At 72.3% G+C, this 27,815-nt stretch overlaps 1 protein-coding gene across 12 annotated transcripts; it reads left to right on the plus strand.

Moving 5' to 3' along the window:
- Positions 1-27,815, plus strand: MPV17 (mitochondrial inner membrane protein MPV17). 12 transcript variants are annotated; one of them, XM_089776967.1, is made up of 8 exons: positions 1-37; positions 689-770; positions 8,697-8,812; positions 12,259-12,351; positions 13,068-13,163; positions 21,969-22,001; positions 22,790-22,842; positions 27,460-27,815. In XM_089776967.1, exons 2-8 carry the CDS (start codon positions 698-700, stop codon positions 27,662-27,664), a joined length of 669 nt encoding a protein of 222 aa, XP_089633093.1. In that variant the 5' UTR covers positions 1-37; positions 689-697; the 3' UTR covers positions 27,665-27,815. The 12 variants fall into 12 exon arrangements, 10 of the variants coding, with proteins under 10 accessions (XP_089633093.1, XP_089633094.1, XP_089633095.1 ...); XM_089776970.1 differs by lacking the exons at positions 1-37; positions 27,460-27,815 and adding exons at positions 23,920-24,109; positions 24,244-24,330 and having other exon boundaries at positions 579-770; positions 13,043-13,163; XR_016349067.1 differs by lacking the exons at positions 1-37; positions 27,460-27,815 and adding exons at positions 23,920-24,109; positions 24,244-24,330 and having other exon boundaries at positions 590-770.

A 27,815-nucleotide genomic window follows, 5' to 3' on the forward strand; every position in this document is an offset into this window, starting at 1 on the left:
GGGCTGCCGAGGGGGCGGGCAGGAGGCGGCGGTGCAGGTACGGCGGGCGGGGGGAGGGGCGGGGCTGGTGACGTCAGCACGTGTTCGCTCCCGCGTGGTTTTCTCGCGGCGAGCCCCCCCCCCCTTCCCTCGGCTGCGGGCGGAGCTGCCCCGGGGACCCCGGCTGGAGGGGGCGGGGCCAGGCGCCTCCCGGCCCGAGACCCCCCCGAGCAGGGATGGGGGGGGGGGGGCCGCGCTGCCCCGGGGGGCGTGTTAGGAAAATCCCCCCCGGGACCCCCCCTCTGGTGGGGGGGGGGGGGTTCCCCACAGGCCCCGCCCCTCGCCCTCCCCTGCCCGCTCCCACCCCCCTCGGGCTCCGGTGCTTGGGGACAGAAGAGGCTGTCCCGGCAAAATTCCCACCTCGCGATGGGTGCGGCGCCCAGGGAAACTGAGGCACCGCCCCCCCCCCCCGAACAGCGCGGGGCGACCCACGGGCGGCCTCGGCCTGGGCTCGGTCCGGCCCCCCCGGGCCCCTCCCTCCCAGGCCCTGCCCCCCCGGCCCCTCCCCCCCGGGTCCCTCCCCCCCCCCCCCCCCCCAGGGCCCTGCGCCTGGGTCCCGGGGTGAGTCCCGTGCGGGCCCGGCCCCGCCCTGGGGTTCGTTCTCCCCTCGCTCCCCGGGCCGGTCTGATCGCTGCCTTGTCCCGTGCAGCCCCGCGGGATGGCGGCGCTGTGGCGGGGCTACCAGCGGCTCCTGGCCCGGCACCCCTGGACGGTGCAGATCCTGACCGCCGGTAAGAGCCGCTGGCTGCGGGAGGCCCGGCCCGGCCGGGGGAGCGGGCTCCTGCTCTCTGGGCGGGGCATGCGGCCTGTGGAGCTCCTGCCTCGTGCAGCCCCCCCCAGCCAGCCAGCGAGCGGTGCCCCCCCCCGCCCCCCCTGCCTCGCTCTGCTCCAGTGCAGTCTGGCACGGAGGGGCTGCGGGTGTGCGTGGCTCGCACATGGACATCCCTGCACCTCTGCCGCTCGCCACCCGGCCCTGCCCGGGCTCAGCTGGGCCGTGGGGCGGGGGCGTGCTTGCTACACTCCCAAGCCACCTGCAGGTGCTGGCCCCCACCCTCCCTACACGGCCCCCCACCTGAGCGACGGACCCCAAGCGCGGCGTCAGGAGAGGGGGTTTGGGAACAAACTGTAAAATGACACAGCGGCGTGTCCCCGGGCTCGCGGCTGCGACGCGGCAGAGCCGCTAGCTGGGGGTGTGAGCTGTCCCTCGGGCCAGCCGCCTGGCCGCTCATACGACGCCGGCGATTGCAGCCGTAGCCGGGATCGTGGCCAGTTCTCTGGAAGTTCTCGTCTCCGTGCGCAGTGGCAGGCAAGCACATAAATACCACAATGCCACTCTGGACACCCGCCTCGACAATTGCCGGCAGTTCTGGTGGCCCCAGCTCAAAAATGAGGGTTGGAAAAGTGAAGAGAGAGGCAGCAAAGAGAGGGGATGGAAGAGCTTCCGTACCAAGGGAGATGCATAAGCCTGGAACGTTTTGGCTTGGGAAGAGATGACTATGGGGGATATGACAGAGGGCTATAAAATCGTGGCTGGTGTAGAGAAGGTAGAGAAGGAAGTGTTGTTTTTCCCTTCTCATAACAGAAGAACTAGGGGGGCACCAAATGACACTAAGGCTGCAGGTGTAAAACAAACCAGAAAAAGTATTTCTGCATACAATGTACTGTCAACCTGTGGAACTCCTTGCCAGAGGATGTTGTGAAGCCCAAGACTTTAGCTTTGTCTATGGCATGTTTTCTTGCCAAAAACTGCCTTTTGGTGATAAAACAGTGAGAGCGTACCCACCACAATGCAATTTTTGGTGGGGAAAAACACCCAGTTTTGGTGACACAAACCTTCCAGCCCTGCCAGAGGTGTTTGTGTTTTTCCCCTCTCTTTATTATCAGCAGAGAGCCAGTGTGGACTCTGCTGTTTGTTTTGGCAAGAGAACTGGGCTCTGCCGGTATCCCACAATGCCTGCTCTGCTCAGTGTTCTGTGATCTCTGCTGCCCTGCAGGCTGCGCCCCTCCCCTTTCAAAGCTGCTGGGTGAGAGGAGAGCTGGAGAGCCAGTTGTGCTGCTCTGACATTCCTCAGCACGGAGAGCTCCCAGAGCTCCTCATGGCGCTGCTCCCAGCAGCTGTGGTGGTGGAGAACTCAGAGAGAATCCCAGGAAACACAGGGATCAGCCCTGCACTGTGGGGTGCTTACCCACAATACTTTGCTCTGTCACAGGGCTCTAGCCTTGTGGCCAGGAAATGTCGGCAACGGGAGGCAGAAACACCGGTTTCACGCGCTCACTGTTGCTGACTTTGGCACATTGACAGCACTTTTGTGGCCAGACCTCCCCAGTGTGGCCAGAGCCTTAAGCACGGTTAGAAAAGAGCGCTGCTCGATACTCGGAGAGGGCAGGACCGTCGATGGCTGGTGTCCCTGGCTCTGTCAGGGCTGGCAATGGGCGACGGGAGGGATCACGTGAGGATTCCCGGTTCTGTTCCCTCCCTCTGGGGCCCCTGGCACTGGCCGCTGTGGGCAGAGGGGACCCTGGGCTGGATGGGCCTTTGGTCTGCCCCAGCCCGGCGGCTCTTGTAAAGGGAAAGATGCCCTCAGTTCCCCGTCCCCAAGGAGTGGGGCCAGAGTTGGGGGCTAGTCCCAGGGTCCTGGCCTGGGGGGCTGGGCAGGGGTCCAGAGCCCTGGCTTTGGCCCCCCCTCTCCCCAAGACGGATGGTCCTGGCTGCTCCTGGTCCCTGTGCCAGTAAGTCTGAGCTACCCTGTGTCCCTGGGAACCAATGAACCTTCTCTTCTACCTGCCGCCTGAGAGTCCCCTCTGGCTGTGGATGGGGGTGCAGGGCCCAGGGACCCCCCCAAACCCCGTGACAGTTGGTATTTCAATTGTTTCTTTCTGGGAGACCCCACCAGGCCTTGCGCTCCTGTGGTGCTGGCGGCAGCGCGTTACCAACACTGCCCCCCGCGAGCCGAGCCGGACCCTGACCCCCCTTCCCTGCTCTGTCCCCTCTCCTCAGCCTACCCAGCCCAGCAACATCACCCAATACAGACAGCTCCAGGGGGTAGCCGCGTCAGTCTGTGCAGGATACACTTAGCAAACAAGCACTGGGCTGGTCGCACTGGAACGGCTCCCAACACACGGCGGTGGGATCGGGACCTCTCGTGGGCACAGCCCCCTGCTCCAGATGACTGGAGTGTCGAGTGCAGGCTGTGCAGACCCAAAATAAATAGGGGAGAGGGGGAGGGGGAGGGCGGGAAACAAGGAGTAGAGGGTCTGAAAATATCAAAGGGGAAAACCAGACAGGCAGAAATACAAGGTTCCAAAGTGGACAGACACACGGACAGGAGGCTCAGCGCGCCCACGTGGCAAACCCATCCGGGCCAACTTCCTCAAGGAGAGCGATGGGCGTCCCTCCATGTGCCCATGGGGAGAAAGGGGGCCCTGGGCGTTCCTTCGTTTTGTCTTCAATCACCCGGCCCAGGGCGAGCGCCAGAGACGGGTCCGACAGCAGCTTGTCCGCCCCCCACACGCCTGCACCAAGCACCCGGCCGTGGGGGGGGGGGGTCGCTTGTTCCCTTCACACCCCCCTCCCGGCCTCTTCCTTCTGCACCAACAACCCCCAGATGGGAGATGCCAAAGGACGGGCCCAGCGAGCCCTGGGGTGAGACCTGAGGGGTAAATCGCCCTGGGACTGGGGCTGCTCCTTTGGCACTGGGAGAGCCTGTCCGGAGTCGGGGGGAGGGTTAGAACCTCTCCCCTGTGTGAGGGGGGCTGTGGGGCACAGGGAGCACTGGGGTGTGTGAGGGGAGGTGGGGGATGGGTTAGAACCTCTCCCCTGTGTGAGGGGGGCTGGGGGGGCACAGGGAGCCCTGGGGTGTGTGAGGGGAGGTGGGGGATGGGTTAGAACCTCTCCCCTGTGTGAGGGGGCTGGGGGGGCACAGGGAGCACTGGGGTGCGTGAGGGGAGGTGGGGGATGGGTTAGAACCTCTCCCCTGTGTGAGGGGGGCTGGGGGGCACAGGGAGCACTGGGGTGTGTGAGGGGAGGTGGGGGATGGGTTAGAACCTCTCCCCTGTGTGAGGGGGCTGGGGGGCACAGGGAGCACTGGGGTGTGTGAGGGGAGGTGGGGGATGGGTTAGAACCTCTCCCCTGTGTGGGGCTGGGGGGGCACAGGGAGCACTGAGGGGGCTGCTTGTGTGGATCTTTGCTGGGAACAGCTGCGCCCGGGGTGGCCGGTTTGGTGCCTCAGAGAGGGGGACCCCAGGCCTGGGCTGTCCGTCATCCTGGTTGTGAGCAATTGGCCCTGATGTTGCCCCAGAGGATGGTGGCGGGAGGCTCCGTGGCTGCGTCGGGGGCTCCCTGTGAGGCTGCAGAGGGCGACCATCGGCAGGGCGGGACTCGGGGCCCAGGAGCCTGCAGGCAGAGGCAGGCAAAGGGGCCCTGGCTGGGCCTGCCCTGAGCCGTCACCTCCCTGCTGAGAACTGGTGGGCTGGGGAGATCCTGGGAAGGGGGAAACTGAGGCAGGGGGCTGTGGTGTGGGGGGGTGGTGTTTGTGTCCTGGGGCTGTGGCCCTGCTGCCCGTCTCACAGTGCTGGTGCTGGCCCGGGGGTCGCTCTGCTAGGGCAGCCTCCAGCCCGGGGAACGGGGGGGCTCGCCCGGGTACGTTTGTGCTTTCAAGAGCAGCACCTGGCGGTGGCCCCGGCCAGGCCCTGGGTGGAGACACGCCCAGCACGTTTGTGCCAACCCCCCCTCAGTGCCAGCCCCCCCTCCTGCTGCGCCCGCGCCAGGCCTGCATGAGGCGGCGGCTGCCACTGCTCCCGGCCCAGTGTTCTCTGCTGAGCCCCGGGGCGGGAGCAGCCTGAGCCGGCCGCGTGTCCCTGCCCTTGGAGAGCCGGCGGGCGGCAGGAGTGTAATTTGCAAATGGATGGTGTAATTAGGGCTTAATGGGAGAGGCGCAGGGAGCGCAGACGCTGCGGCCTAGTTCCACTTGGGCCCGTGTCAAAGTCCTGAGGCTGGGATCCAAAGCAGCCGGGCAGCTCGGCCAGCTATTCCCCCGGCCGACCGGCCCTCCCTAGCCAGCCAGCTATTCCCCCGGCCGGCCGGCCCTCCCTAGCCAGCCAGCTATTCCCCCGGCCGACTGGGCCTCCCTAGCCAGCCAGCTATTCCCCCGGCCGGCCGGGCCTCCCTAGCCAGCCAGCTATTCCCACGGCCGACCGGGCCTCCCTAGCTAGCCAGCTATTCCCCCGGCCGACCGGCCCTCCCTAGCCAGCCAGCTATTCCCCCGGCCGACCGGCCCTCCCTAGCCAGCCAGCTATTCCCCCGGCCGACCGGCCCTCCCTAGCCAGCCAGCTATTCCCCCGGCCGACCGGCCCTCCCTAGCCAGCCAGCTATTCCCCCGGCCGACCGGCCCTCCCTAGCCAGCCAGCTATTCCCCCGGCCGGCCGGCCCTCCCTAGCCAGCCAGCTATTCCCCCGGCCGGCCGGCCCTCCCTAGCCAGCCAGCTATTCCCCCGGCCGGCCCTCCCTAGCCAGCCAGCTATTCCCCCGGCCGACCGGCCCTCCCTAGCCAGCCAGCTATTCCCTCGGCCGGCCGGCCCTCCCTAGCCAGCCAGCTATTCCCCCGGCCGGCCGGCCCTCCCTAGCCAGCCAGCTATTCCCCCGGCCGGCTGGCCCTCCCTAGCCAGCCAGCTATTCCCCCGGCCGGCCGGCCCTCCCTAGCCAGCCAGCTATTCCCCCGGCCGGCCGGCCCTCCCTAGCCAGCCAGCTATTCCCCCGGCCGGCCGGCCCTCCCTAGCCAGCCAGCTACCCAGCCACCCTAGCCAGGCTCAGCCAGCCCACCCTGGTAGGCTGGCCAGCCAGATGCCAGCTATCCCCTCCCCTGGGCAGCCATTCAGACAACTGGCCAGTCTGCCTTGGGCCACCTGCCTGGCCAGCTGGGCCCGGTGCCCTGGCTCATCCCATGCAGGGGTCGGAAAGGGGTGCCAGAGTCTGCTCCGCACCCCCCACCCAGGACCGACAGGTCGGGCCATGTTGCTGGGCTCGCCAGCCCCTGCCGCCCCAGGAGACGTGCCAGGAGACCTGCCCCTGGCCTGGCTGCGGGCTCAGGCCACCCTTGCAGGGCTGCCCCAGGGCACTGAGCCCCAGCCAGGGGGCCTGAAGCCGGGGGAGTTGGGGTGTATCTGGGGTGACGCCAGGCTGCCCCAACCCGCCCGCAGCCGGCGCCACGCACCATGCAGCCTCTGGGGGGAGCCGGGCGGGGCTGCAGGCTGGCGGGGGGCCGGTGGACGCAGAGCGTGGGCGGCTGGTCTGCGCCCGCCTGCCGTGGCCCCCGAGAGAGGCTGGACACGCGTGGCCCAGCTCGGCACAGCCCCGTGGGGAGGGGAGGGGAGCCCAGGCGAGCGAAGTCACCGCGGGCGAGTCACCCCCCCGCAGACGCCGGCCGCCTCCTGGCACCGAGCGGCTCATCCCATTACGCTTGGCAGGTGCCCGAGCGGCCGTCACTTCCCCCGCCGGGCTGGGCCGGCGCCAGGGAGCCAATCAATGAAACCTGCTGGGGCTGCACATTTCTCAATGGGGCCGCGGCCGCTGGCAGCTCGGGGAGGCGCAGCCAGCCGGGCCCCCGGCCCCTCCCCCGCTGGGCTCTCTCCAGGGGCCACCAGCTTTTGCGGGTCGTGCGGATCGTCCCGTCTGTGTGCCTGGCACAGAGCCTGCCCCATCCCTGCCTCGCCCTCTCGCCCCTGTGCTGGGCCGGCCTGGTGCCCCCTTGCCCCTGCCCGGGGCCGGCCTGGTGCCCCCCCGCCCCTGCCCTGGGCCCCCCCGCCCCTGCCCTGGACTGGTCTGGCTCTATGCTGGCTCCTCTCTGCCCATCTCCTGCTTTGCAGAGCAGTGTGAGCCGAGCCCCGGGGGAGCAGGCCTGAGGCCGGGAGCTGCTGGCCAGCTGAGCCCTGGGGGCCCGCCCAGAGCAGTAAGACGCGGGCATGGCCCCAGGCCTGTCCTCCTGCGCTGCTGCCCTGCCCCCGTGCCAGTGCGGGGCTGCGTCCCCACCGGGCTGGGCCGAGGTGGCAGCTGGGAGCAGTGGTGGCCTGTGTGAGAAGCAGGTCGGGGTCCGAAGCCAGATGGCGCCGGGCTCTTCTGGGGCAGCCCCGTGGAGCAGGCGCCTGGCAGGAGCGGGCAGGGCCTGGGCCGTGCCGCCCAGGGGGTTCAGGAGCCTGGGCTGAGGGCTGAGGCAGGGATGGGGCAGGCTCTGCGCCCCGGCCACCCTTGGGTCATGCTGCGGGCCCCCAGGCTGCCAGCTTCTGGCTCACGTTGTGCAGGGGGTGCGGCAGGGTCCGCGGGCCGGCCTGGGCCACACGGGGGCTGGGAGGGGGCCTGAGGTCACCCCCCTGCGGGCTGCCCTGCCTGTCTGGCCCCGGCAGAGGGCCGGCCCGGCGCCACCAGCTGCTGGGCGCAGAGCCCGGGGCCTCGCAGTGGCCGGCATCATGGGGACACGCCTGGGGCGGGGCTGTCGGGTGCCCTGCTCCCCGGTCTGGGCTCCTGCAGCCGGCAGGGGCGGGACGGGACTCGTGTTGCTCAGAGGGTGCCTGGCCGCCCCGGGACGCAGCCTGCGCGGTCGCCGTGCGCCCCTCAGCAGTGAGCCCCCGTCGCTATCTCCCTCGCCCCCGACGAACGACTGTCTGCTCCCCGGGGCTCCCGTTTCCCAGCAAACCCCGTTCATCCCGCGTCCAATTAGTCTTCATCTCACTGGCTGCCCCCGCTAGCCGGGGCTGCCCTGAGCCTCGCCAGCCTGTCCTTGCCTGGGTCCCCGCCGCGGCCGCCTTGGGAAAGCCGGCAGCCCGAGAGCTGCCCTGCCCTCTGCGCCAGGGGCCTGTTGGAGCGGCCGTCCTGTCGCACACTCAGGACTTCTGCCATTTCCCCTGCGGGTCCTTCAGTGGCCCGGGGCGGGTATTGGGGTGGGCCCGGCGGCTTGTCACCCTTGAGTTTATCCATTTGTTTCCAAACCTCGTCTAAGGACGCCCCAGACTGGGACAGCCCCTCCGGTTTGTCACCTGCAAAGTCTGGCTCCGGCTTGGGGACCCCCCAGTATCCTCAGCCGTGGAGACCGGAGCAAAGACTCCGCTTCTCCGCAGTGACCCTATCGTCCTTGCGGGCGCCTCTGGCATCTCGGGCGTCCAGGGCCCACTGGCTGTGGCAGCTTCCTGCTTCTGCTGGACTTCGCTTCGCCTGCCGTGGCCTGCCAGAGCGTCTCCTTTCCCACTGGCGTTCGCGTTGTACAGGACCCGTCTGCCTCCGTCACCTCTTGGCTGTGCTGCCTGGCCCTGGCGGTGCGCACGGGGGTCTGAATTCAGGGATACAGTCTGTCGGAGCCTCTGTTACGGTGCTTCTGCAAAGTGTCCATGCAGTTTGCAGGCGTTTCCCTCGCGACTGCTCCTTTGACTGTCCATTTGTGCAGCTCCCTTTGGGCCGAGGCGGGTTTCCTGGCGGAAGGCACCAGGGGCTGCCCTACGTTGAGATGTGCCACCGGGCTGAGGGCAGTGTCTGGGCCGGGTGCCCCTTGTGCGCAGGCGCCCGACGGGTGCTCCAGTGCGTCTGTCATGTACCCTTGAGGCCCTACCTGGCACCGGCAGGGGCGGGGGGGGGAGCAGGGCTCCGGGCCCCTGACCTGCTGATGCTCTGTGCAGGGTCCCTGGTGGGCGTCGGTGACGTGGTCTCGCAGCAGCTGGTGGAGCGAAGGGGCCTGCATGGACACAGCACCCGCAGAACGCTGAAGATGATGGGCATCGGGTTCTGCTTTGTGGTGAGTGCTGGCCCCCCCCCGTGCCGAGGGAGCAGGGACCCCGGGGGCAGGGCGCGTGCCGAGGGAGCAGGGTGGGGGCAGGGCGCGTGCCGAGGGAGCAGGGACCCCGGGGGCAGGGCGCGTGCCGAGGGAGCAGGGACCCCGGGGGCAGGGCGCGTGCCGAGGGAGCAGGGTGGGGGCAGGGCGCGTGCCGAGGGAGCAGGGACCCCGGGGGCAGGGCGCGTGCCGAGGGAGCAGGGTGGGTGCAGGGCGTGTGCCGAAGGAGCAGGGGCCCCGGGGGCAGGGCGCGTGCTGAGGGGCAGGGTGGGGGCAGGGCGGGTGCCGGGGGAGCAGGGTGGGGGCAGGGCGTGTGCCGAGGGGGCAGGGTGGGGGCAGGGCGTGTGCCGAGGGAGCAGGGGCCCCGGGGGGCAGGGCGCGTGCCGAGGGGGCAGGGTGGGGGCAGGGCGGGTGCCGGGGGAGCAGGGTGGGGGCAGGGTGTGTGCCGAGGGGGCAGGGTGGGGGCAGGGCGTGTGCTGAGGGAGCAGGGACCCCGGGGGCAGGGCGTGTGCCGAGGGAGCAGGGTGGGGGCAGGGCGTGTGCCGAGGGAGCAGGGACCCCGGGGGCAGGGCGCGTGCCGAGGGGGCAGGGTGGGGGCAGGGCGGGTGCCGGGGGAGCAGGGACCCCGGGGGCAGGGCGGGTGCCGAGGGAGCAGGGGCCCCGGGGGCAGGGCGCGTGCCGAGGGGGCAGGGTGGGGGCAGGGCGGGTGCCGGGGGAGCAGGGACCCCGTGGGCAGGGCGCGTGCCGGGGGAGCAGGGGCCCCGGGGGCAGGGCGGGTGCCGGGGGAGCAGGGGGCCCGGGGGCAGGGCGGGTGCCGGGGGAGCAGGGGCCCCGGGGGCAGGGCGGGTGCCGGGGGAGCAGGGACCCCGGGGGCAGGGCGTGTGCCGAGGGAGCAGGGACCCCGGGGGCAGGGCGCGTGCTGAGGGGCAGGGTGGGGGCAGGGCGCGTGCCGAGGGAGCAGGGACCCCGGGGGCAGGGCGCGTGCCGAGGGGGCAGGGTGGGGGCAGGGCGTGTGCCGAGGGAGCAGGGACCCCGGGGGCAGGGCGGGTGCCGAGGGGGCAGGGTGGGGGCAGGGCGTGTGCCGAGGGAGCAGGGGCCCCAGGGGCAGGGCGGGTGCCGAGGGGGCAGGGCGGGGGCAGGGCGTGTGCTGAGGGAGCAGGGACCCCGGGGGCAGGGCGTGTGCCTAGGGGGCAGGGTGGGGGCAGGGCGGGTGCCGGGGGAGCAGGGTGGGGGCAGGGCGTGTGCCGAGGGGGCAGGGTGGGGGCAGGGCGTGTGCCGAGGGAGCAGGGACCCCGGGGGCAGGGCGCGTGCCGAGGGGGCAGGGTGGGGGCAGGGCGTGTGCTGAGGGAGCAGGGACCCCGGGGGCAGGGTGTGTGCCTAGGGGGCAGGGTGGGGGCAGGGCGGGTGCCGGGGGAGCAGGGTGGGGGCAGGGCGTGTGCCGAGGGGGCAGGGTGGGGGCAGGGCGTGTGCCGAGGGAGCAGGGTGGGGGCAGGGCGTGTGCTGAGGGAGCAGGGACCCCGGGGGCAGGGAGTGTGCCTAGGGGGCAGGGTGGGGGCAGGGCGGGTGCCGGGGGAGCAGGGTGGGGGCAGGGCGTGTGCCGAGGGGGCAGGGTGGGGGCAGGGCGTGTGCTGAGGGAGCAGGGACCCCGGGGGCAGGGCGTGTGCCGAGGGAGCAGGGTGGGGGCAGGGCGTGTGCTGAGGGAGCAGGGACCCCGGGGGCAGGGCGCGTGCCGAGGGGGCAGGGTGGGGGCAGGGCGGGTGCCGGGGGAGCAGGGACCCCGGGGGCAGGGCGGGTGCCGAGGGAGCAGGGGCCCCGGGGGCAGGGCGCGTGCCGAGGGGGCAGGGTGGGGGCAGGGCGGGTGCCGGGGGAGCAGGGACCCCGGGGGCAGGGCGCGTGCCGGGGGAGCAGGGGCCCCGGGGGCAGGGCGGGTGCCGGGGGGAGCAGGGGGCCCCGGGGGCAGGGCGGGTGCCGGGGGAGCAGGGGCCCCGGGGGCAGGGCGGGTGCCGGGGGAGCAGGGACCCGGGGGCAGGGCGGGTGCCGGGGGAGCAGGGACCCGGGGGCAGGGCGGGTGCCGGGGGAGCAGGGACCTGGGGGCAGGGCGGGTGCCGGGGGAGCAGGGGCCCCGGGGGCAGGGCGGGAGCCGGGGGAGCAGGGGCCCCGGGGGCAGGGCGGGAGCCGGGGGAGCAGGGGGCCCGGGGGCAGGGCGGGTGCCGGGGGAGCAGGGGCCCCGGGGGCAGGGCGGGTGCCGGGGGAGCAGGGACCCGGGGGCAGGGCGGGTGCCGGGGGAGCAGGGACCCGGGGGCAGGGCGGGTGCCGGGGGAGCAGGGGCCCCGGGGGCAGGGCGGGAGCCGGGGGAGCAGGGGCCCCGGGGGCAGGGCGGGTGCCGGGGGAGCAGGGACCCCGGGGGCAGGGCGCGTGCCGAGGGGGCAGGGTGGGGGCAGGGCGGGTGCCGGGGGAGCAGGGGGCCCGGGGGCAGGGCGGGTGCCGGGGGAGCAGGGGTCCCGGGGGCAGGGCGGGTGCCGGGGGGAGCAGGGGGCCCGGGGGCAGGGCGGGTGCCGGGGGAGCAGGGCCCCGGGGGCAGGGCGGGTTCTGGGGGAGCAGGGCCCCGGGGGCAGGGCGGGTGCCGGGGGAGCAGGGGCCCCGGGGGCAGGGCGGGAGCCGGGGGAGCAGGGGCCCCGGGGGCAGGGCGGGAGCCGGGGGAGCAGGGGGCCCGGGGGCAGGGCGGGTGCCAGGGGAGCAGGGGTCCCAGGGGCAGGGCGCGTCCCATCATGCCGTGTATGGAGCTGGTCTTAGCCCCGTGCAATGGGGTTGCTGGGGGCACCGCGGAGGGTCACATCGGGGCGGATTGCTCAGAACCAGGGAGACTTCCAGCCCGGGCCTGGGGTCCCCTCTCTGAGGCACCAACCCAGCCCCCCCCCCCCCGAGGCGGCTGTTCCCGCGCTGGCCAGGGAGCAGCCCGCAGCCGGCCCAGCGCTCCCCGCAGGGGTGGTAGCTGCAGCCGGGTTGCTAGTTGGTGGCGTTTCCCTCGACTGGTCGACAGGCCCTTCCCGTCCCTCCTTTGAGACGTACCAGAGCCCCCCAGCCCCCCCGTGTTCCAGGGCCCAGCGCCCCCCCGCCCAGCCTGGGACGGGACAGGACAGGGGCTCACGGCACGGCTCAGCCATGTGGGGACAGACCCTGGGAGCCTGGGGGGGCATCGCCCCGAGGAGCCGCACGCCCACCGCACCGGCGGGGCACCGGCCCAGCACCCCCCTTCAAGGGCGCCCCCCCTTCCCGGCTGTCGGCCAGACCCGGCCCCAGGGACGCTCTGCTTTGTGCTCCGGGCCGTCGGGACGCTGCTCGAAAGCGCTGGGCGGGGATCGCCGGCCGCCCGCCACCGTCTGACGAGAGCCACGCCCCTCTCCCCGCAGGGCCCCGTGGTGGGGGGCTGGTACCAGCTCCTGGATCGACTGGTGCCGGGAACCGGCCGGGCGGTGGCGCTGAAGAAGATGCTGCTGGATCAGGTCCGTGGGGGCCGCGTTTCCGGGCGAGGGGGCTGTGGGGTGGGGACACGGAGGGGTGGGCTTGCAGGAGAGGGCTGGCGGGGGGCAGCCCTGTGGGGGCTGGAGGATGTGGGTGCCCAGAAGGGGCTTAGGGGGTGAGGGAGGCTGGGGGGGCTGCCTTGCGGGAGGGGTACATCCCTGCCCCCACAGCTGGGTGTGTTTGCACATGGCCCTGCACCCGTCGTTCTGCCTGGACTGGCTGGGGCTGGGGCCCGGGGCTGCCCCACGGCCGTGCCAGCCAACGGAAGGAGTTCCCTTGGCCGTGCGCCCCAAGTCCCTGGCTGTCGCCCTGGCAGCAGGCCGGACGCTGGGCGGCCCATGGACCCAGGGCTCCGGGCTCAGAGCGGGCGCCTGTGTTGCAAGCCGGGCTGGGGAGTCCCGGGCGGCCCCCCAGTGGAGATGGGAGCTGGTGGGGCTGGGCTGGAGGTCCCCCACGGTGCCCCCCCCCCACTCTCGCCAGAGCTCAGGCCGAGCCCCCGCCCTGCGCCAGGGCCTGGCCCAGCTGAGCCTGTCCACCAGCGCGCCCGGCCTGGCCTGTGCCCGGTGCCCAGCGGGGCGAGTTCGCCCTGGGGCCTGGCCCCTCAGGCGGCGCAGAGCCCCGAAACGCCAGCCAGCAGCCTCTGCCAGGCGCCCTGTGCACGTCCTCCTGCAGGGCCCTGACTCCGGCTCCCTTCCAGGGCGGGTTTGCGCCCTGCTTCCTGGGCTGCTTCCTGGCCATCGCCGGGGCGCTCAACGGCCTGTCTGCCGAGGAGAACTGGGCCAAGATCCGCAGGGTGAGTCCCGAGCCGGCCGGGGGCGCGAGGGCCACTGGGAACTGCAGCCTGTGCCGCTGCCTGGGCACTTGGGGGGGTGTTACTGGGGGCGCCGGGAGGAGCCCAGGGGAGTCACTAGGTGCAGAGATATGTGTGTGTGTGGGGGGGTGTTACTGGAGGAGCCCGGGGGGGTTGCTAGGTGCAGAGATATGTGTGTGGGGGGGGGTGTTACTGGAGGAGCCCGGGGGGGTTGCTAGGTGCAGAGATGTGTGTGTGGGGGGGGTGTTACTGGAGGAGCCCGGGGGGGTTGCTAGGTGCAGAGATATGTGTGTGGGGGGGGGTGTTACTGGAGGAGCCCGGGGGGGTTGCTAGGTGCAGAGATATGTGTGTGGGGGGGGGGGTGTTACTGGAGGAGCCCGGGGGGGTTGCTAGGTGCAGAGATATGTGTGTGTGGGGGGGTGTTACTGGAGGAGCCCGGGGGGGTTGCTAGGTGCAGAGATATGTGTGTGTGGGGGGGTGTTACTGGAGGAGCCCGGGGGGGTTGCTAGGTGCAGAGATATGTGTGTGGGGGGGGTGGGGGGGGGGGAGTTACTGTGTGTGTGGGGGGGTGTTACTGGAGGAGCCCGGGGGGGTTGCTAGGTGCAGAGATATGTGTGTGGGGGGGTGTTACTGGAGGAGCCCGGGGGGGTTGCTAGGTGCAGAGATATGTGTGTGTGGGGGGGTGTTACTGGAGGAGCCCGGGGGGGTTGCTAGGTGCAGAGATATGTGTGTGTGGGGGGGTGTTACTGGAGGAGCCCGGGGGGGTTGCTAGGTGCAGAGATATGTGTGTGTGGGGGGGTGTTACTGGAGGAGCCCGGGGGGGTTGCTAGGTGCAGAGATGTGTGTGTGGGAGGGGGGTGTTACTGGAGGAGCCCGGGGGGGTTGCTAGGTGCAGAGATATGTGTGTGTGTGGGGGTGTTACTGGAGGAGCCCGGGGGGGTTGCTAGGTGCAGAGATATGTGTGTGTGGGGGGGTGTTACTGGAGGAGCCCGGGGGGGTTGCTAGGTGCAGAGATATGTGTGTGTGGGGGGTGTTACTGGAGGAGCCCGGGGGGGTTGCTAGGTGCAGAGATATGTGTGGGGGGGGGTGTTACTGGAGGAGCCCGGGGGGGTTGCTAGGTGCAGAGATATGTGTGTGGGGGGGGTGTTACTGGAGGAGCCCGGGGGGGTTGCTAGGTGCAGAGATATGTGTGTGGGGGGGTTGTTACTGGAGGAGCCCGGGGGGGTTGCTAGGTGCAGAGATATGTGAGTGTGTGGGGGGGTGTTACTGGAGGAGCCCGGGGGGGTTGCGGAGGGGTCGGGGGCTGGGGGGGCTCCAAACAGGCGTGCGTTGGTGGGACACTCAGGTGTGTCTAGTTCCGGTCACACTGCTTGGAGGCAGGGCTGGGCTTCTCCTCTCAAAGGCACCAGCCCGTCCCCAGAGCACGTCGGGTCCCCACCGGGGTCCCCAGAAGTCTCAGACAGCCGGCTCCCTGGCTCGCCCCCGCAGCCCGGCTCCTCCGCAGGCCGGGCGTGAGCCCAGCCTCAGCAGATAAGAGCCGGGCCCGGGCCCAGCCACCCTGCCTCCCGTCTGCCCCGCGTTGTGCCCTGACAGGCCGCCCGCCCCGGGGGACCTCGGGAGAGGACGGAGCAGGGGAGGGAGCAGGCCCCACGCAAGCCAGAGGCCCCAGCTGCAACGGTCACCCCAGAAGTCCCTGCCCCCCGCCCGCCCTCGGCAGGCCCTGGGTCCCTTGTGGGGATGCGGCCGGGAGAGCTGAGGTGCAGGACGCCCCAGGGCCTTCTCCCCTCCTGCCCTGGGCACGACGCCCATTCTCACTGGGCAGAATTCCAGCCCTCCAGCGGGTGCCAGCCACGAGCCCTCCCGGGGCAGCCCCCAGCCATGCCTGGCTCAGTTGCTGTCACAACGTTCCCGGGAAGGCGCCTCTGATCTGCCTGGGCATCTTCCATGGGCCTGGCCAGCCGGGCCCTCAGCCGGGCCAGCCCTCCCTAGGGGCTGCTCCAGCAGCTTGGGGTGTTTCCCCCGTCACGCAGGGAGACCCCAGCGAGCCCCTGCCCAGCCCGTTCCCAGCCCGCCACACCCCTCCTCGCCGCGGGGCTGGCCACTTGGCACGTGGAGGGGCAGACACCCGGCGGTGGCAGGAGCGACCAGCGGGGGGTGTTTGTCAGACAGCGTCCCGGGGCGTTACAGGAGCTCTGGGGAGCCATGGGGGCAGCAGAGCAGGAGGGGGTGTTACTGGAGCCCCCTGGCGGGTGACCTGGACAGATTAGAGGACTGGGCCAAAAGAAACCTGAGGAGGTTGAACAAGGACGAGAGCAGAGTCCTGCCCTTGGGAGGGAGAATCCCAAACACTGGTACAGGCTGGGGACCGACTGGCTGGGGATGAGAAGCTGGAGATGAGTCACCAGGGCGCCCTGGTAGCCAAGGCGGCTAATGGCGTATTGGGGGCATTAGGAGGAGCGTTGCCAGCAGCTCTAGAGAAGTGACTGTTCCCCGTCATTCGGCTCTGGGGAGGCCACGTCTGGAGTATTGAGTCCAGTTCTGGGCCCCCCATACACAAAGGACGTGGGCGCATTGGAGAGGGGCCAGTGGAGGGCGACCGAAATGATTCGGGGGCTGGAGCACATGGCCTACGAGGAGAGGCTGAGGGGCTTGGGTCTGTTCAGTCTGCAGAAGAGCAGAGCGAGGGGGGTTGAGAGCAGCCTGCAGCTCCCTGCCAGGGGTCCAGAGGGGCTGGCGAGAGGCTGGGCTCAGGTGGCAGGTGGCAGAGGGAGGCGCGATGGGCTCGTGTTGGGGGGGTCTGGGTTGGCGATTGGGGCGAGGTCCCTCGGCGGGTGGGCGGAAGGATCGGCCCGGGCTGGTTCTCCGCACCGCGGGGGCGATGGAGGAGCAGCGACGCGGGGGAGGGGAAGGCGCAGCAGGGAGCCGGCCGCGAGCGGGGAGCGTGTAACGGGCCATGGGTGGGCAGCAGGGGTGACACGGAACCCGCAGCCGGCCCCTCGTGCGGCCACTTTGCACGACCACCAGCCTTGCACACGCGCGCCCACCCCCCGCCTCTGAACCCCCCCCCCACACACACTCCCTGCGGGCGAGCGGGGAGCGTGTAACAGGCCATGGGTGGGCAGCAGGGGTGACACGGAACCCGCAGCCGGCCCCTCGTGCGGCCACTTTGCACGACCACCAGCCTTGCACACGCGCGCCCACCCCCTGCCTCTGAACCCCCCCCCCACACACACTCCCTGCGGGCGAGCGGGGAGCGTGTAACAGGCCATGGGTGGGCAGCAGGGGTGACACGGAACCCGCAGCCGGCCCCTCGTGCGGCCACTTTGCACGACCACCAGCCTTGCACACGCACGCCCACCCCCCGCCTCTGGACCCTCCCCCCCCACAGACACTCCCTGCGGGCGAGCGGGGAACCCACCAGCCACAGGACCCAGGGGAGGGGAGAGGCCGACAATACGGGACCATAGGCCCATGTGAAAACATGCCGGGGCAGCGGCAGGAGGCTGAAACGGGGCCGTCCACTGAAACCGGGGCGTCCGGCTGGAGCCAGCGGGGGGGCAGTTACTGGAGGTGCCCGGCAGGTGCCCCGGGAACTCGCTGGGGGTGGGGCAGCAGGGGGCAGGGGCGTTACTGGCGACCCCAGTGAGCCTCCCCTACCCCCAGGTGCAGAGCCGCTGGCCCCGAGCGTGGGGTCTGCCAGGTGCCCAGGAGGGGTCGGGCGGGTTCGGGGCAGCTCCCTGGAGCCCCGGGGTGCCGCCCTCTGCCCCCTGGGGCCCCACAGCCCCGCTGGAGTCAGGGCCCCTTGGGCTGGGGGGCAGCCAGCTCCCCACGAGGGGCCTTTCCTGGGCTCCAGCCCCCGGCTCGGTGGCAGCAGGACCCTGCGTGCCGGTCGGGGGGTGTCCCCCCCCCAAGCCGTGAGCGGGAGGCTGGTCGGCCCTGCGCTCGGATCCAGCGCTGAGTCAGCAAGTGGCGAGTGTGACTCACCCGGCGAGCGGTGCCCCCCCGCCCCCCCCCCCCCCCCGCCGTGAGTCAGCGCCGCCCGGCCCCCCCTGAGTCACCAGCGCTGGGACCGGGCCAGCCGGCCGGGCTGCTCCCTCCGCTCTGCGCGGCCCCCCTGCCCGGCCCTGCAGCGAGCCCTGGGCACCCCCCCCGGGACCTGCCCCTCGCTGCCGCCGCGCGCTGCCCCCCCAGAGCCCCCCGCTCAGACCCCTCCTTGTCCCCCCCAGTGCCCCCCGCTCAGACCCCTCCTTGTCCCCCCCCAGAGCCTCCGCTCAGACCCCTCCTCGTCCCCCCCAGAGCCTCCCGCTCAGACCCCTCCTTGTCCCCCCCCAGCCTCCCGCTCAGACCCCTCCTCGTCCCCCCCAGAGCCCCCCGCTCAGACCCCTCCTTGTCCCCCCCCAGAGCCTCCTGCTCAGACCCCTCCTTGTCCCCCCCAGAGCCTCCCGCTCAGACCCCTCCTTGTCCCCCCCCAGAGCCCCCCGCTCAGACCCCTCCTCGTCCCCCCCAGGGCCCCGCTCAGACCCCTCCTCGTTCCCCCAGTGCTCCCTGCTCTGACCCCTCCTCACCCCCCCAGGGCCCTGCTCAGACCTCTCCTTGTCCCCCCAGTGCCCCCCGCTCTGACCCCTCCTCGTCCCCCCCAGGGCCCCGCTCAGACCCCTCCTCGTCCCCCCAGTGCCCCTCCGCTCAGACCCCTCCTCCCCCCCCCAGGGCCCTCCGCTCAGACCCCTCCTCGTTCCCCCCAGAGTCCCCCGCTCCGACCCCTCCTCGTCCCCCCCAGGGCCCTCCGCTCCGACCCCTCCTTGTCCCCCCCAGGGCCCCGCTCAGACCCCTCCTCGTCCCCCCAGGGCCCTCTGCTCAGACCCCTCCTCGCCCCCCCCCAGGGCCCTCCGCTCCGACCCCTCCTCGTCCCTCCCCAGGGCCCTGCTCAGACCCCTCCTCGCCCCCCCAGGGCCCTCCGCTCAGACCCCTCCTCGTCCCCCCCAGGGCCCTCCGCTCAGACCCCTCCTTGTCCCCCCCAGGGCCCTCCGCTCAGACCCCTCCTTGTCCCTCCCCAGAGCCCCGCTCAGACCCCTCCTCGTCCCCCCCAGGGCCCTCCGCTCAGACCCCTCCTCGTCCCCCCCAGGGCCCTCCGCTCAGACCCCTCCTCGTCCCCCCCAGGGCCCTCCGCTCAGACCCCTCCTCGTCCCCCCCAGGGCCCCCGCTCAGACCCCTCCTCGTCCCCCCCAGGGCCCCGCTCAGACCCCTCCTCGTCCCCCCAGGGCTCCCGCTCAGACCCCTCCTCGTCCCCCCCAGGGCCCCGCTCAGACCCCTCCTCGTCCCCCCCAGGGCCCCGCTCAGACCCCTCCTCGTCCCCCCCCAGGGCTCCCGCTCAGACCCCTCCTCGTCCCCCCCAGGGCCCCGCTCAGACCCCTCCTCGTCCCCCCCAGGGCTCCCGCTCAGACCCCTCCTCGTTCACCCCAGGGCCCTCCGCTCAGACCCCTCCTCGTCCCCCCCCAAGGGCCCTCCGCTCCGACCCCTCCTCGCCCCCCCAGGATCCCCCGCTCCGACCCCTCCTCGCCCCCCCAGGATCCCCCGCTCAGACCCCTCCTCATCCCCCCAGAGCCCCCACTCTGACCCCTCCTCGCCCCCCCAGGATCCCCCGCTCAGACTCCTCCTCGTCCCCCAGGATCCCCCGCTCCGACCCCTCCTCGCCCCCCAGGGCCCCGCTCAGACCCCTCCTCGTCCCCCCATTCCCCCTGCTCCGACCCCTCCTCGCCCCCCCAGGATCCCCCGCTCAGACCCCTCCTGGCCCCCCAGGGCCCTCCACTCAGACCCCTCCTCGTCCCCCCAGAGCCCCCCGCTCAGACCCCTCCTCGTCCCCCCAGAGCCCTCAGCTCCGACCCCTCCTCGCCCCCCCAGTGTCCCCCGCTCCGACCCCTCCTCATTCCCCCCAGGGCCCTCCGTTCAGACCCCTCCTTGCCCCCCCAGGATCCCCCGCTCCGACCCCTCCTCGTCCCCCCCAGGGCCCCGCTCAGACCCCTCCTCGTCCCCCCCAGGGCTCCCGCTCAGACCCCTCCTCGTCCCCCCCAGGGCCCCGCTCAGACCCCGCCTCGTCCCCCCCCAGGGCTCCCGCTCAGACCCCTCCTCGTCCCCCCCGCAGGGCTCCCGCTCAGACCCCTCCTCGTTCACCCCAGGGCCCCGCTCAGACCCCTCCTCGTCCCCCCCAGGGCTCCCGCTCAGACCCCTCCTCGTCCCCCCCAGGGCTCCCGCTCAGACCCCTCCTCGTCCCCCCCAGGGCCCCGCTCAGACCCCTCCTCGTCCCCCGCAGGGCTCCCGCTCAGACCCCTCCTCGTTCACCCCAGGGCCCTCCGCTCAGACCCCTCCTCGTCCCCCCAGAGCCCCCCGCTCCGACCCCTCCTGGCCCCCCCAGGATCCCCCGCTCAGACCCCTCCTCATCCCCCCAGAGCCCCCACTCTGACCCCTCCTCGCCCCCCCAGGGCCCTCCGCTCAGACCCCTCCTCGTCCCCCCCAGAGCCCCCCACTCCGACCCCTCCTCGTCCCCCCAGGATCCCCCGCTCCGACCCCTCCTCGCCCCCCAGGGCCCCGCTCAGACCCCTCCTCGTCCCCCCAATTCCCCTGCTCCGACCCCCTCCTCGCCCCCCCAGGATCCCCCGCTCAGACCCCTCCTGGCCCCCCAGGGCCCTCCACTCAGACCCCTCCTCGTCCCCCCAGAGCCCCCCCGCTCAGACCCCTCCTCGTCCCCCCAGAGCCCTCAGCTCCGACCCCTCCTCGCCCCCCCAGTGTCCCCGCTCCGACCCCTCCTCATTCCCCCCAGGGCCCTCCGTTCAGACCCCTCCTTGCCCCCCCAGGATCCCCCGCTCCGACCCCTCCTCGTCCCCCCCAGGGCCCTCCGCTCAGACCCCTCCTTGCCCCCCAGGATCCCCCGCTCAGACCCCTTCTCGTCCCCCCAGTGCCCCCCGCTCAGACCCCTCCTTGTCCCCCCCAGGAGCTGGCAGGGGCACTGCTGTGAGGGCCCAAGGAGCCTGGCTCGGGGGGGGGGGGAAGGGGTTTGCTCAGGCTGGCTGGTGCCGTCCCGCAGCGGCGGGGGCCAGGTGGGGTGAGCGCCCCAGGGTGCAGAGGGTCCCGGGGGATGGGTGGGAGGTTCAGCCAGGCCGGTGGGTCAGGCAGCTCTGGGGTGGGTGCGCTGGGGGCAGCCTGGCCTGGGCCCCTCCCTCGGGGGCACGTTTGCTGCTGGCAGACCCCACCCGTCCCTGCCCTCCTGTGGTGCCAGCGGCAGCGCGTCACCGCCCCCCCCCCCCCCACCCTCCCATGAGCCGGGCCGGGGGCTTCGCTGGGACCCTGCAGCCGGCAGGTGAGCGGGGCCCGGAAGGGCTGACGGCCCGGCCCAGGGCGAGCGCCAGAGACGGGTCCGACAGCAGCTTGTCCACCCCCCACACGCCTGCACCAGGCACCCGGCCGTGGGGGTGGGGGTCGCTTGTTCCCTTCACACCCCCCTCCCGGCCTCTTCCTTCTGCACCAGCAACCCCCAGATGGGAGATGCCAAAGGACGGGCCCAGTGAGCCCTGGGGTGAGAGCTGAGGGGTAAATCGCCCTGGGACTGGGGCTGCTCCTTTGGCACTGGGAGAGCCTGTCCGGAGTCGGGGGGAGGGTTAGAACCTCTCCCCTGTGTGAGGGGGGCTGGGGGGCACAGGGAGCACTGGGGTGTCTGAGGGGAGGTGGGGGATGGGTTATAACCTCTCCCCTGTGTGAGGGGGGCTGGGGGGCACAGGGAGCACTGGGGTGTCTGAGGGAGGTGGGGGATGGGTTAGAACCTCTCCCCTGTGTGAGGGGGGCTGGGGGGCACAGGGAGCACTGGGGTGTCTGAGGGGAGGTGGGGGATGGGTTAGAACCTCTCCCCTGTGTGAGGGGGGCTGGGGGGGCACAGGGGGCACTGGGGTGTCTGAGGGGAGGTGGGGGATGGGTTAGAACCTCTCCCCTGTGTGAGGGGGGCTGGGGGCACAGGGAGCACTGGGGTGTCTGAGGGGAGGTGGGGGATGGGTTAGAACCTCTCCCCTGTGTGAGGGGAGCTGGGGGGCACAGGGGGCACTGGGGTGTCTGAGGGGAGGTGGGGGATGGGTTAGAACCTCTCCCCTGTGTGAGGGGGGCTGGGGGGCACAGGGAGCACTGGGGTGTCTGAGGGGAGGTGGGGGATGGGTTAGAACCTCTCCCCTGTGTGAGGGGGGCTGGGGGGCACAGGGAGCACTGGGGTGTGTGAGGGGAGGTGGGGGATGGGTTAGAACCTCTCCCCTGTGTGAGGGGGGCTGGGGGGCACAGGGAGCACTGGGGTGTCTGAGGGGAGGTGGGGGATGGGTTAGAACCTCTCCCCTGTGTGAGGGGAGCTGGGGGGCACAGGGGGCACTGGGGTGTCTGAGGGAGGTGGGGGATGGGTTAGAACCTCTCCCCTGTGTGAGGGGGGCTGGGGGGCACAGGGAGCACTGGGGTGTCTGAGGGGAGGTGGGGGATGGGTTAGAACCTCTCCCCTGTGTGAGGGGGGCTGGGGGGCACAGGGAGCACTGGGGTGTCTGAGGGGGCTGCTTGTGGGACTTCTTGCTGGCCAGCGCGGGAACAGCAGCCTCGGGGGGGGTGGGGCTGGGTTGGTGCCCAGAGAGGGGGACCCCAGGCCCGGGCTGGAAGTCTCCCTGGTTCTGAGCAATCCACCCTGATGTGACCCTCCGCGCTGCCCCGGGACCCCTGTTGCTTTGGACGCGTCTGCGCCTGGCAAGTAACCGGCTGGGTCCCTCCCTGCAGGATTACACGGACGCCCTGCTCACCAACTACTACGTAAGTGCCAGCGCCGCCCGCTGGCCCCCCGCCTGCCCCCCTGGGGCCCCCCCGCGCACCAGGGCCCCGCACGCCCCCCTGGGGCCCCCCCGCGCGCCAGGGCCCCGCACGCCCCCTTGCTGCCCCCCCGCGCGCCCAGGGCCCCGCGCGCCCCCCTGCTGCTCCCCTGCCCGCCCCCCTGCTGCCCCCCCCCGCGCCCAGGGCCCCGCACGCCCCCTTGCTGCCCCCCCGCGCGCCCAGGGCCCCGCGCGTCCCCCTGCTGCTCCCCTGCCCGCCCCCCTGCTGCCCCCCCCGCGCCCAGGGCCCCGCCCGCCCCCCGTGCTGCCCCCGTGCGCACCAGGGCCCCGCCCGCCCCCCTGCTGCCCCCCCGCGCGCCCCCTGCTGCTCCCCTGCCCGCCCCCCTGCTGCCCCCCCGCAGGGCCCCGCCCGCCCCCGGGCCCCCGCCCGCCCCCCCGCTGCCCCCCCGCGCGCCCCCCTGCTGCTCCCCTGCCCGCCCCCCTGCTGCCCCCCCACACGCCCAGGGCCCCGCCCGCCCCCCTGCGAGTAGCCCGGCAGAGCATGTGCTGCTGGGACCCCACCGCCTGCCTGGCTGCGCTCTGCCCTGGCCCCCTTCCAACCGCCACCCAGAGCGCCCGCCTGCCCGCTGCCCCTCTCCTGGGGGCTGGCCAGGGCGCCCCTTGTCCCTTGGGGGGCTGGGGCTGGCCTGGGCTCCCCCTCCCCCCACCGGGGCATTCGGGTGAACTTTCGTGGGGTGTGTCCCTCCCAGCCCGTCCTGTCGTCTCTTCCAGCTCTGGCCGGCCGTGCAGATCGCCAACTTCTACTTCATCCCCTTGAACCACAGGTCAGGCTGCACCAGCCCCCCCGCCCCGTCTGCCCCACGCCCTGCCCCCCGTGCCACTGCCCCACACCCCAACATCTCTGCCCCCAGCCCCTCCCTCCTGCCCCGTCTGCCCCACGCCCTGCCCCCCATGCCACTGCCCCACACCCCAACATCTCTGCCCCCAGCCCCTCCCTCCTGCCCCGTCTGCCCCACGCCCTGCCCCCCGTGCCACTGCCCCACACCCCAACATCTCTGCCCCCAGCCCCTCCCTCCTGCCCCGTCTGCCCCACGCCCTGCCCCCCGTGCCACTGCCCCACACCCCAACATCTCTGCCCCCAGCCCCTCCCTCCTGCCCCGTCTGCCCCATGCCCTGCCCCCCGTGCCACTGCCCCACACCCCAACATCTCTGCCCCCAGCCCCTCCCTCCTGCCCCATCTACCCCACGCCCTGCCCCCCATGCCACTGCCCCACACCCCAACATCTCTGCCCCCAGCCCCTCCCTCCTGCCCCGTCTGCCCCACGCCCTGCCCCCCGTGCCACTGCCCCACACCCCAACATCTCTGCCCCCAGCTCCTCCCTCCTGCCCCGTCTGCCCCACGCCCTGCCCCCCATGCCACTGCCCCACACCCCAACATCTCTGCCCCCAGCCCCTCCCTCCTGCCCCATCTGCCCCATGCCCTGCCCCCCGTGCCACTGCCCCACACCCCAACATCCCTGCCCCCAGCCCCTCCCTCCTGCCCTGTCTGCCCCACGCCCTGCCCCCCGTGCCACTGCCCCACACCCCAACATCCCTGCCCCCAGCCCCTCCCTCCTGCCCCGTCTGCCCCACGCCCTGCCCCCCGTGCCACTGCCCCACACCCCAACATCTCTGCCCCCAGCCCCTCCCTCCTGCCCCCCTCTGACTCCTTTCTGTGCCACTGCCCCCTCCTCTCCACCATCCCTGCCCCCACCTGCCCCCGCACTGTGCACCGGAGTGGGTGGAGCTGGGCCTTCCCCTCTAGCTCCTGGGCAGCCCGGCCTGAGCCTCCCCCGCAGCTGCCCCGTGCGTGGGGCCGGCCCAGAGCCCTTTGCTGACCCGGCTCCCGCCCTCTGTCCCAGGCTGGCCGTGGTGCAGGCGGTGGCCGTCGTCTGGAACTCCTACCTGTCCTGGAAGGCGAATCAGCTGTGAGGCCGGCAGCTCCTGGCGCCCTCCTCGAGCCCCCGCGGCTGCCCCCCCCCCCCCGTGCCTGTCCTAGCCAGTAGCAGTGGGGCTGGCCCAGCAGTGGCCCTCGGGGAGCTCCCCACTGGTGCCCCACGGGGCTGCGGGGGGTTCACATCATGGGCTGGGCCGAGGCTGGTGGTGCCTGGCGCGGGGTGGGGATACTGAGGCGCTCTGTGGGGCTGTCCCTGGCGCCAGGGCAGACCAGGCCGTGCCCCATGGACGCCCCACGGTGCTGGGGGGCGCCTGAGCCAGGCCCCCGCGGCCCCATCGTCTGCCTCCCACTGGAGAAATAAACTCAGTGACTGGCCGGCCGTGGCCCTGCTGTGTGTGGGGGGAGGGGGGGCTGGGGCCGCCCTGCGCGTGTGGGTGGCCACACTGGGCCCGGGGCTCTCCAAGGCAGCTTGGCTCTGTCCCAGCCCCACAGCTGCTGGTAGCCAAGCCAGAGCCTGGCCCCACCAGCCCCAGTCCCGCCGCCAGCCCCTCTGTGCTCAGCCTGCCAGGGCCTCGGGCCTGGTCCCAGGGTGCCCGCTAAGCCGCTCAGGAGAGTCCAATGCTGCCCAGCGGATCAGCACAGCGCCCCCAGGGAGCAGCCCCCCCCCCCCGTGTCACCCTGCCCGCGGGGCACAGCCAGAGACCGGCCCCCAGGGAGCGGTGCCCCCCCTGTGTCACCCTGCCCGCGGGGCACAGCCAGAGACCGGCCCCCAGGGAGCGGTGCCCCCCCTGTGTCACCCTGCCCGCGGGGCACAGCCAGAGACCGGCCCCCAGGGAGCAGTCCCCCCCCGTGTCACCCTGCCCACGGGGCACAGCCAGAGACCGGCCCCCAGGGAGCAGGCCCCCCCGTGTCACCCTGCCCGCGGGGACCACCCAGGGAGCGGTGCCAGTTGTACCTGCCAGCCCAAGGAGAGCCTGGGCCTGCTGCTTGGCCTGGGGTCAGGCCAGTTCTCTGAGGGCCTCCCCCTTGCCCGGCTCTGGCTTCAAGCAGCCGCTCCCCACCCAGTGGCCCAGGTGGGACCCCTCAGCCCCCCCCACCCTGCACTTCCCGGCCTTTACGTCCGCCCAGCCCTGGCCTGGGATACGTGGGCCTGCCGGGTCAGGCTCAAGCTGCAAATACCATCGCTGTCCGCCGGGGTAAAGCCCCATCCCCCAGCAGCTGGGCCCAGGCGCTGGGAGCGGCCGGACCCCTGAGGCCGAAGGGTGGGACCAGGAACTGGAGCCCCACGGGGGGATCACGCCGATTTCAGCCTGGCCTCGGGGGTCCAGGGCGGGGAGGCAGCGAGCCCCCCGGCATGTCCAGAGGCTCGTCGGGCCTGGGCATGGCGGGGGCGTCGGACACGGGGTTGGCGCTGAGCTTCCGGTAGCCCACGCAGAACCGGATCGACCCGTCCTTTGGGGGACCGGCGCCACCGGGGAGGCCCAGGGGCGGGAGGGCGGCGGGATCGCCCCTGGCACCAGCAGGCCCTGGGCCCTCTCCCCAGGCCCTGGGCCGTCGTCCCCGTGGGGCCGGGGCCGTCCCTATCCGGTGCGCAGCCAGGCGGGTGAGACCGGCTCGTTGAGTAGCAGCTGGCGGGAGCCTCTCGGATGCCGGGGTGAGTCGGGCCAAGGGGAATCGACTCCAGCAAGGGGTCAGCCCAGGGAACAGGCCCATCAGCGGGTCGCTCCCCCGCCCCTCCCAGCGCCTGCACACGGCCAACCCCCCCCCCCCCCGCATCTCGGGCCTTTCCCACCCTCTGGCAGGGCCGTGGGGCGGCAGCAAACACCCAGGCCAGGAGACGTTCTGTGGCAGCCTGTGCCTGGTTGCTCCGCCAGTCCTCAGCCCTTCTGCGCCGGAGCTGCCCCATGCGGGCTCATCGCACCCAGCCCACGGGGCCCCCAGGCCCCGGCCGTGGCACATGCCACGCTGCGCTCGGGCAGTGGCAGGGGTGGCCAGGCGCCTGGGGCCTGCTGGGGCACTGGGGGGGGGGCGGTGCTGGCTCCTGCAGGCGAGTGGGGGTAGGTCTGGGCACGAAGGGCAGCCAGGCTGGTGCTGGGGGAGCAAGTGGCCCCGTGGGACGTGCACAAGAGTCTGGTGGCCAGTGGAGTGGGGAAGCTGTGGACCCCACGCCCAGCAACCCGCCCCCGTGGCCCAGCGTGACGCTGCTCCCGGCTGTGCTGTGGAAGTGTCGCTGCCCTTGCGCCGAGCCTGCGACCGGCTCTCCTGGGGGTGACTCACCTGCCCCCTTCCCTCTCGCTCGCCGTGGCTGGGCAGGAGGGGGCCTGCGTGCGGCCTGGCCGGGTCACCATAGGGGCCACGGGAGCCCAGCGCTCGACCAAGCGGGGCCTTGAGGGCTGAGCCGACTCCACGGGGCTGTTCCCTGCAGCCTCCGCTCAGCCCCGCAGCTGCCTGGCCCGGGGAGACGCCCTCCCGGAGTCATCCCGGGCCCGGCACTGAGCTCCTCCGGGCAGCGCCGGCCTGGCCACGTCGCCAGCCACTCGCATCCTGGCTTCAGCTGCTGGAGCTGCCATAGGTCTGGTCCTCAGCTCCGCCGGCCAAGCCTGGCTTGGCTGCTGCCCCACCCTAGAGCCAGGGCGCTGGAGTCCCGGCGCCACCAGGCCCCTCCTGAGAGACTGGGGCCTGCGAGGACGACGCCAGAGCTGGGCACAAAGCCACCAGCCACGACCCAGACATAGCACCCAGCAGCCCGTGGCATGGACCCCTCCCCCGATCCCACAGCCCGTGGCACGGACCCCTCCCCCGATCCCACAGCCCACGGCCCGGACCCCTCCCCCAATCACACAGCCTGTGGCACAGACCCCTCCCCCGATCCCACAGCCCGCGGCACGGACCCCTCCCCCGATCCCACAGCCCGCGGCACGGACCCCTCCCCCGATCCCACAGCCTGTGGCACGGACCCCTCCCCCGATCCCACAGCCCGCGGCACGGACCCCTCCCCCGATCACACAGCCTGCGGCACGGACCCCTCCCCCGATCCCGCGGCCCGGACCCCTCCCCCGATCCCACAACCCGCGGCACAGACCCCGATCCCGCGGCACGGAGCCCTCCCCCGATCCCACAGCCCGTGGCACAGACCCCTCCCCCGATCCCACAGCCAGTGGCACAGACCCCTCCCCCGATCCCACAGCCCAAACATGCATCCCTCCCAGTCACAGACCCCTCCCCCTCACAAGGCTCCCAGACCTTCCCCTCCCCATCACACAGCCCTGGCCCTCTCTTCCCCTGGCTTTCACTCCCCTCCCCCTGCACTGGACCCTGGGGCTCCCCCAGAATGGCTGCCAGAGCAGCCTGTCCCTGGGAGGGAGAGAGCCCTGGGCCTCTGCCCGGCGGCTAATCGCCCGCACCCCTGGATTTACCCTGGGGAATTGCCTGGCCCCGGCCCCGCCGCGTGTCACAGCGTCTTCGCCGGCTGGCTGAAACCCGGCAAATATTTTCTCCTACACAGCCACTTGGAGCAGGTGCCGCTCCGACCTCGGCCAGCTGCTCCGTCGCCGGCTCAGACACAGGACCCAGCAGCAGCACCCGGGCCCCGCAGAGTGAGAACACCCCCCTCTGGCCCGGGCCCGGCTCACAGTGCTCCCCCGGGATCTCGCCTTCCTCCGCTGTGCACTATTGACCCCCATGACACGGAGGTGCTGGGGCATCGCTGAGGGGCAGATCAGGGTGAATTGCTTAGAAGCAGGCGACTGTGAGGAGAGGTTAAAGCGACTGGGACTTTTCAGTTTAGAAAAGAGGAGACTGAGGGGGGATATGATAGAGGTCTATAAAATCATGAGTGGTGTGGAGAGGGCTGATAAAGAA

This window comes from Pelodiscus sinensis, chromosome 3 (assembly GCF_052426305.1).
Source record: "Pelodiscus sinensis isolate ZL-2025 chromosome 3, ASM5242630v1, whole genome shotgun sequence".
Lineage (NCBI taxonomy): Eukaryota > Metazoa > Chordata > Testudines > Trionychidae > Pelodiscus > Pelodiscus sinensis.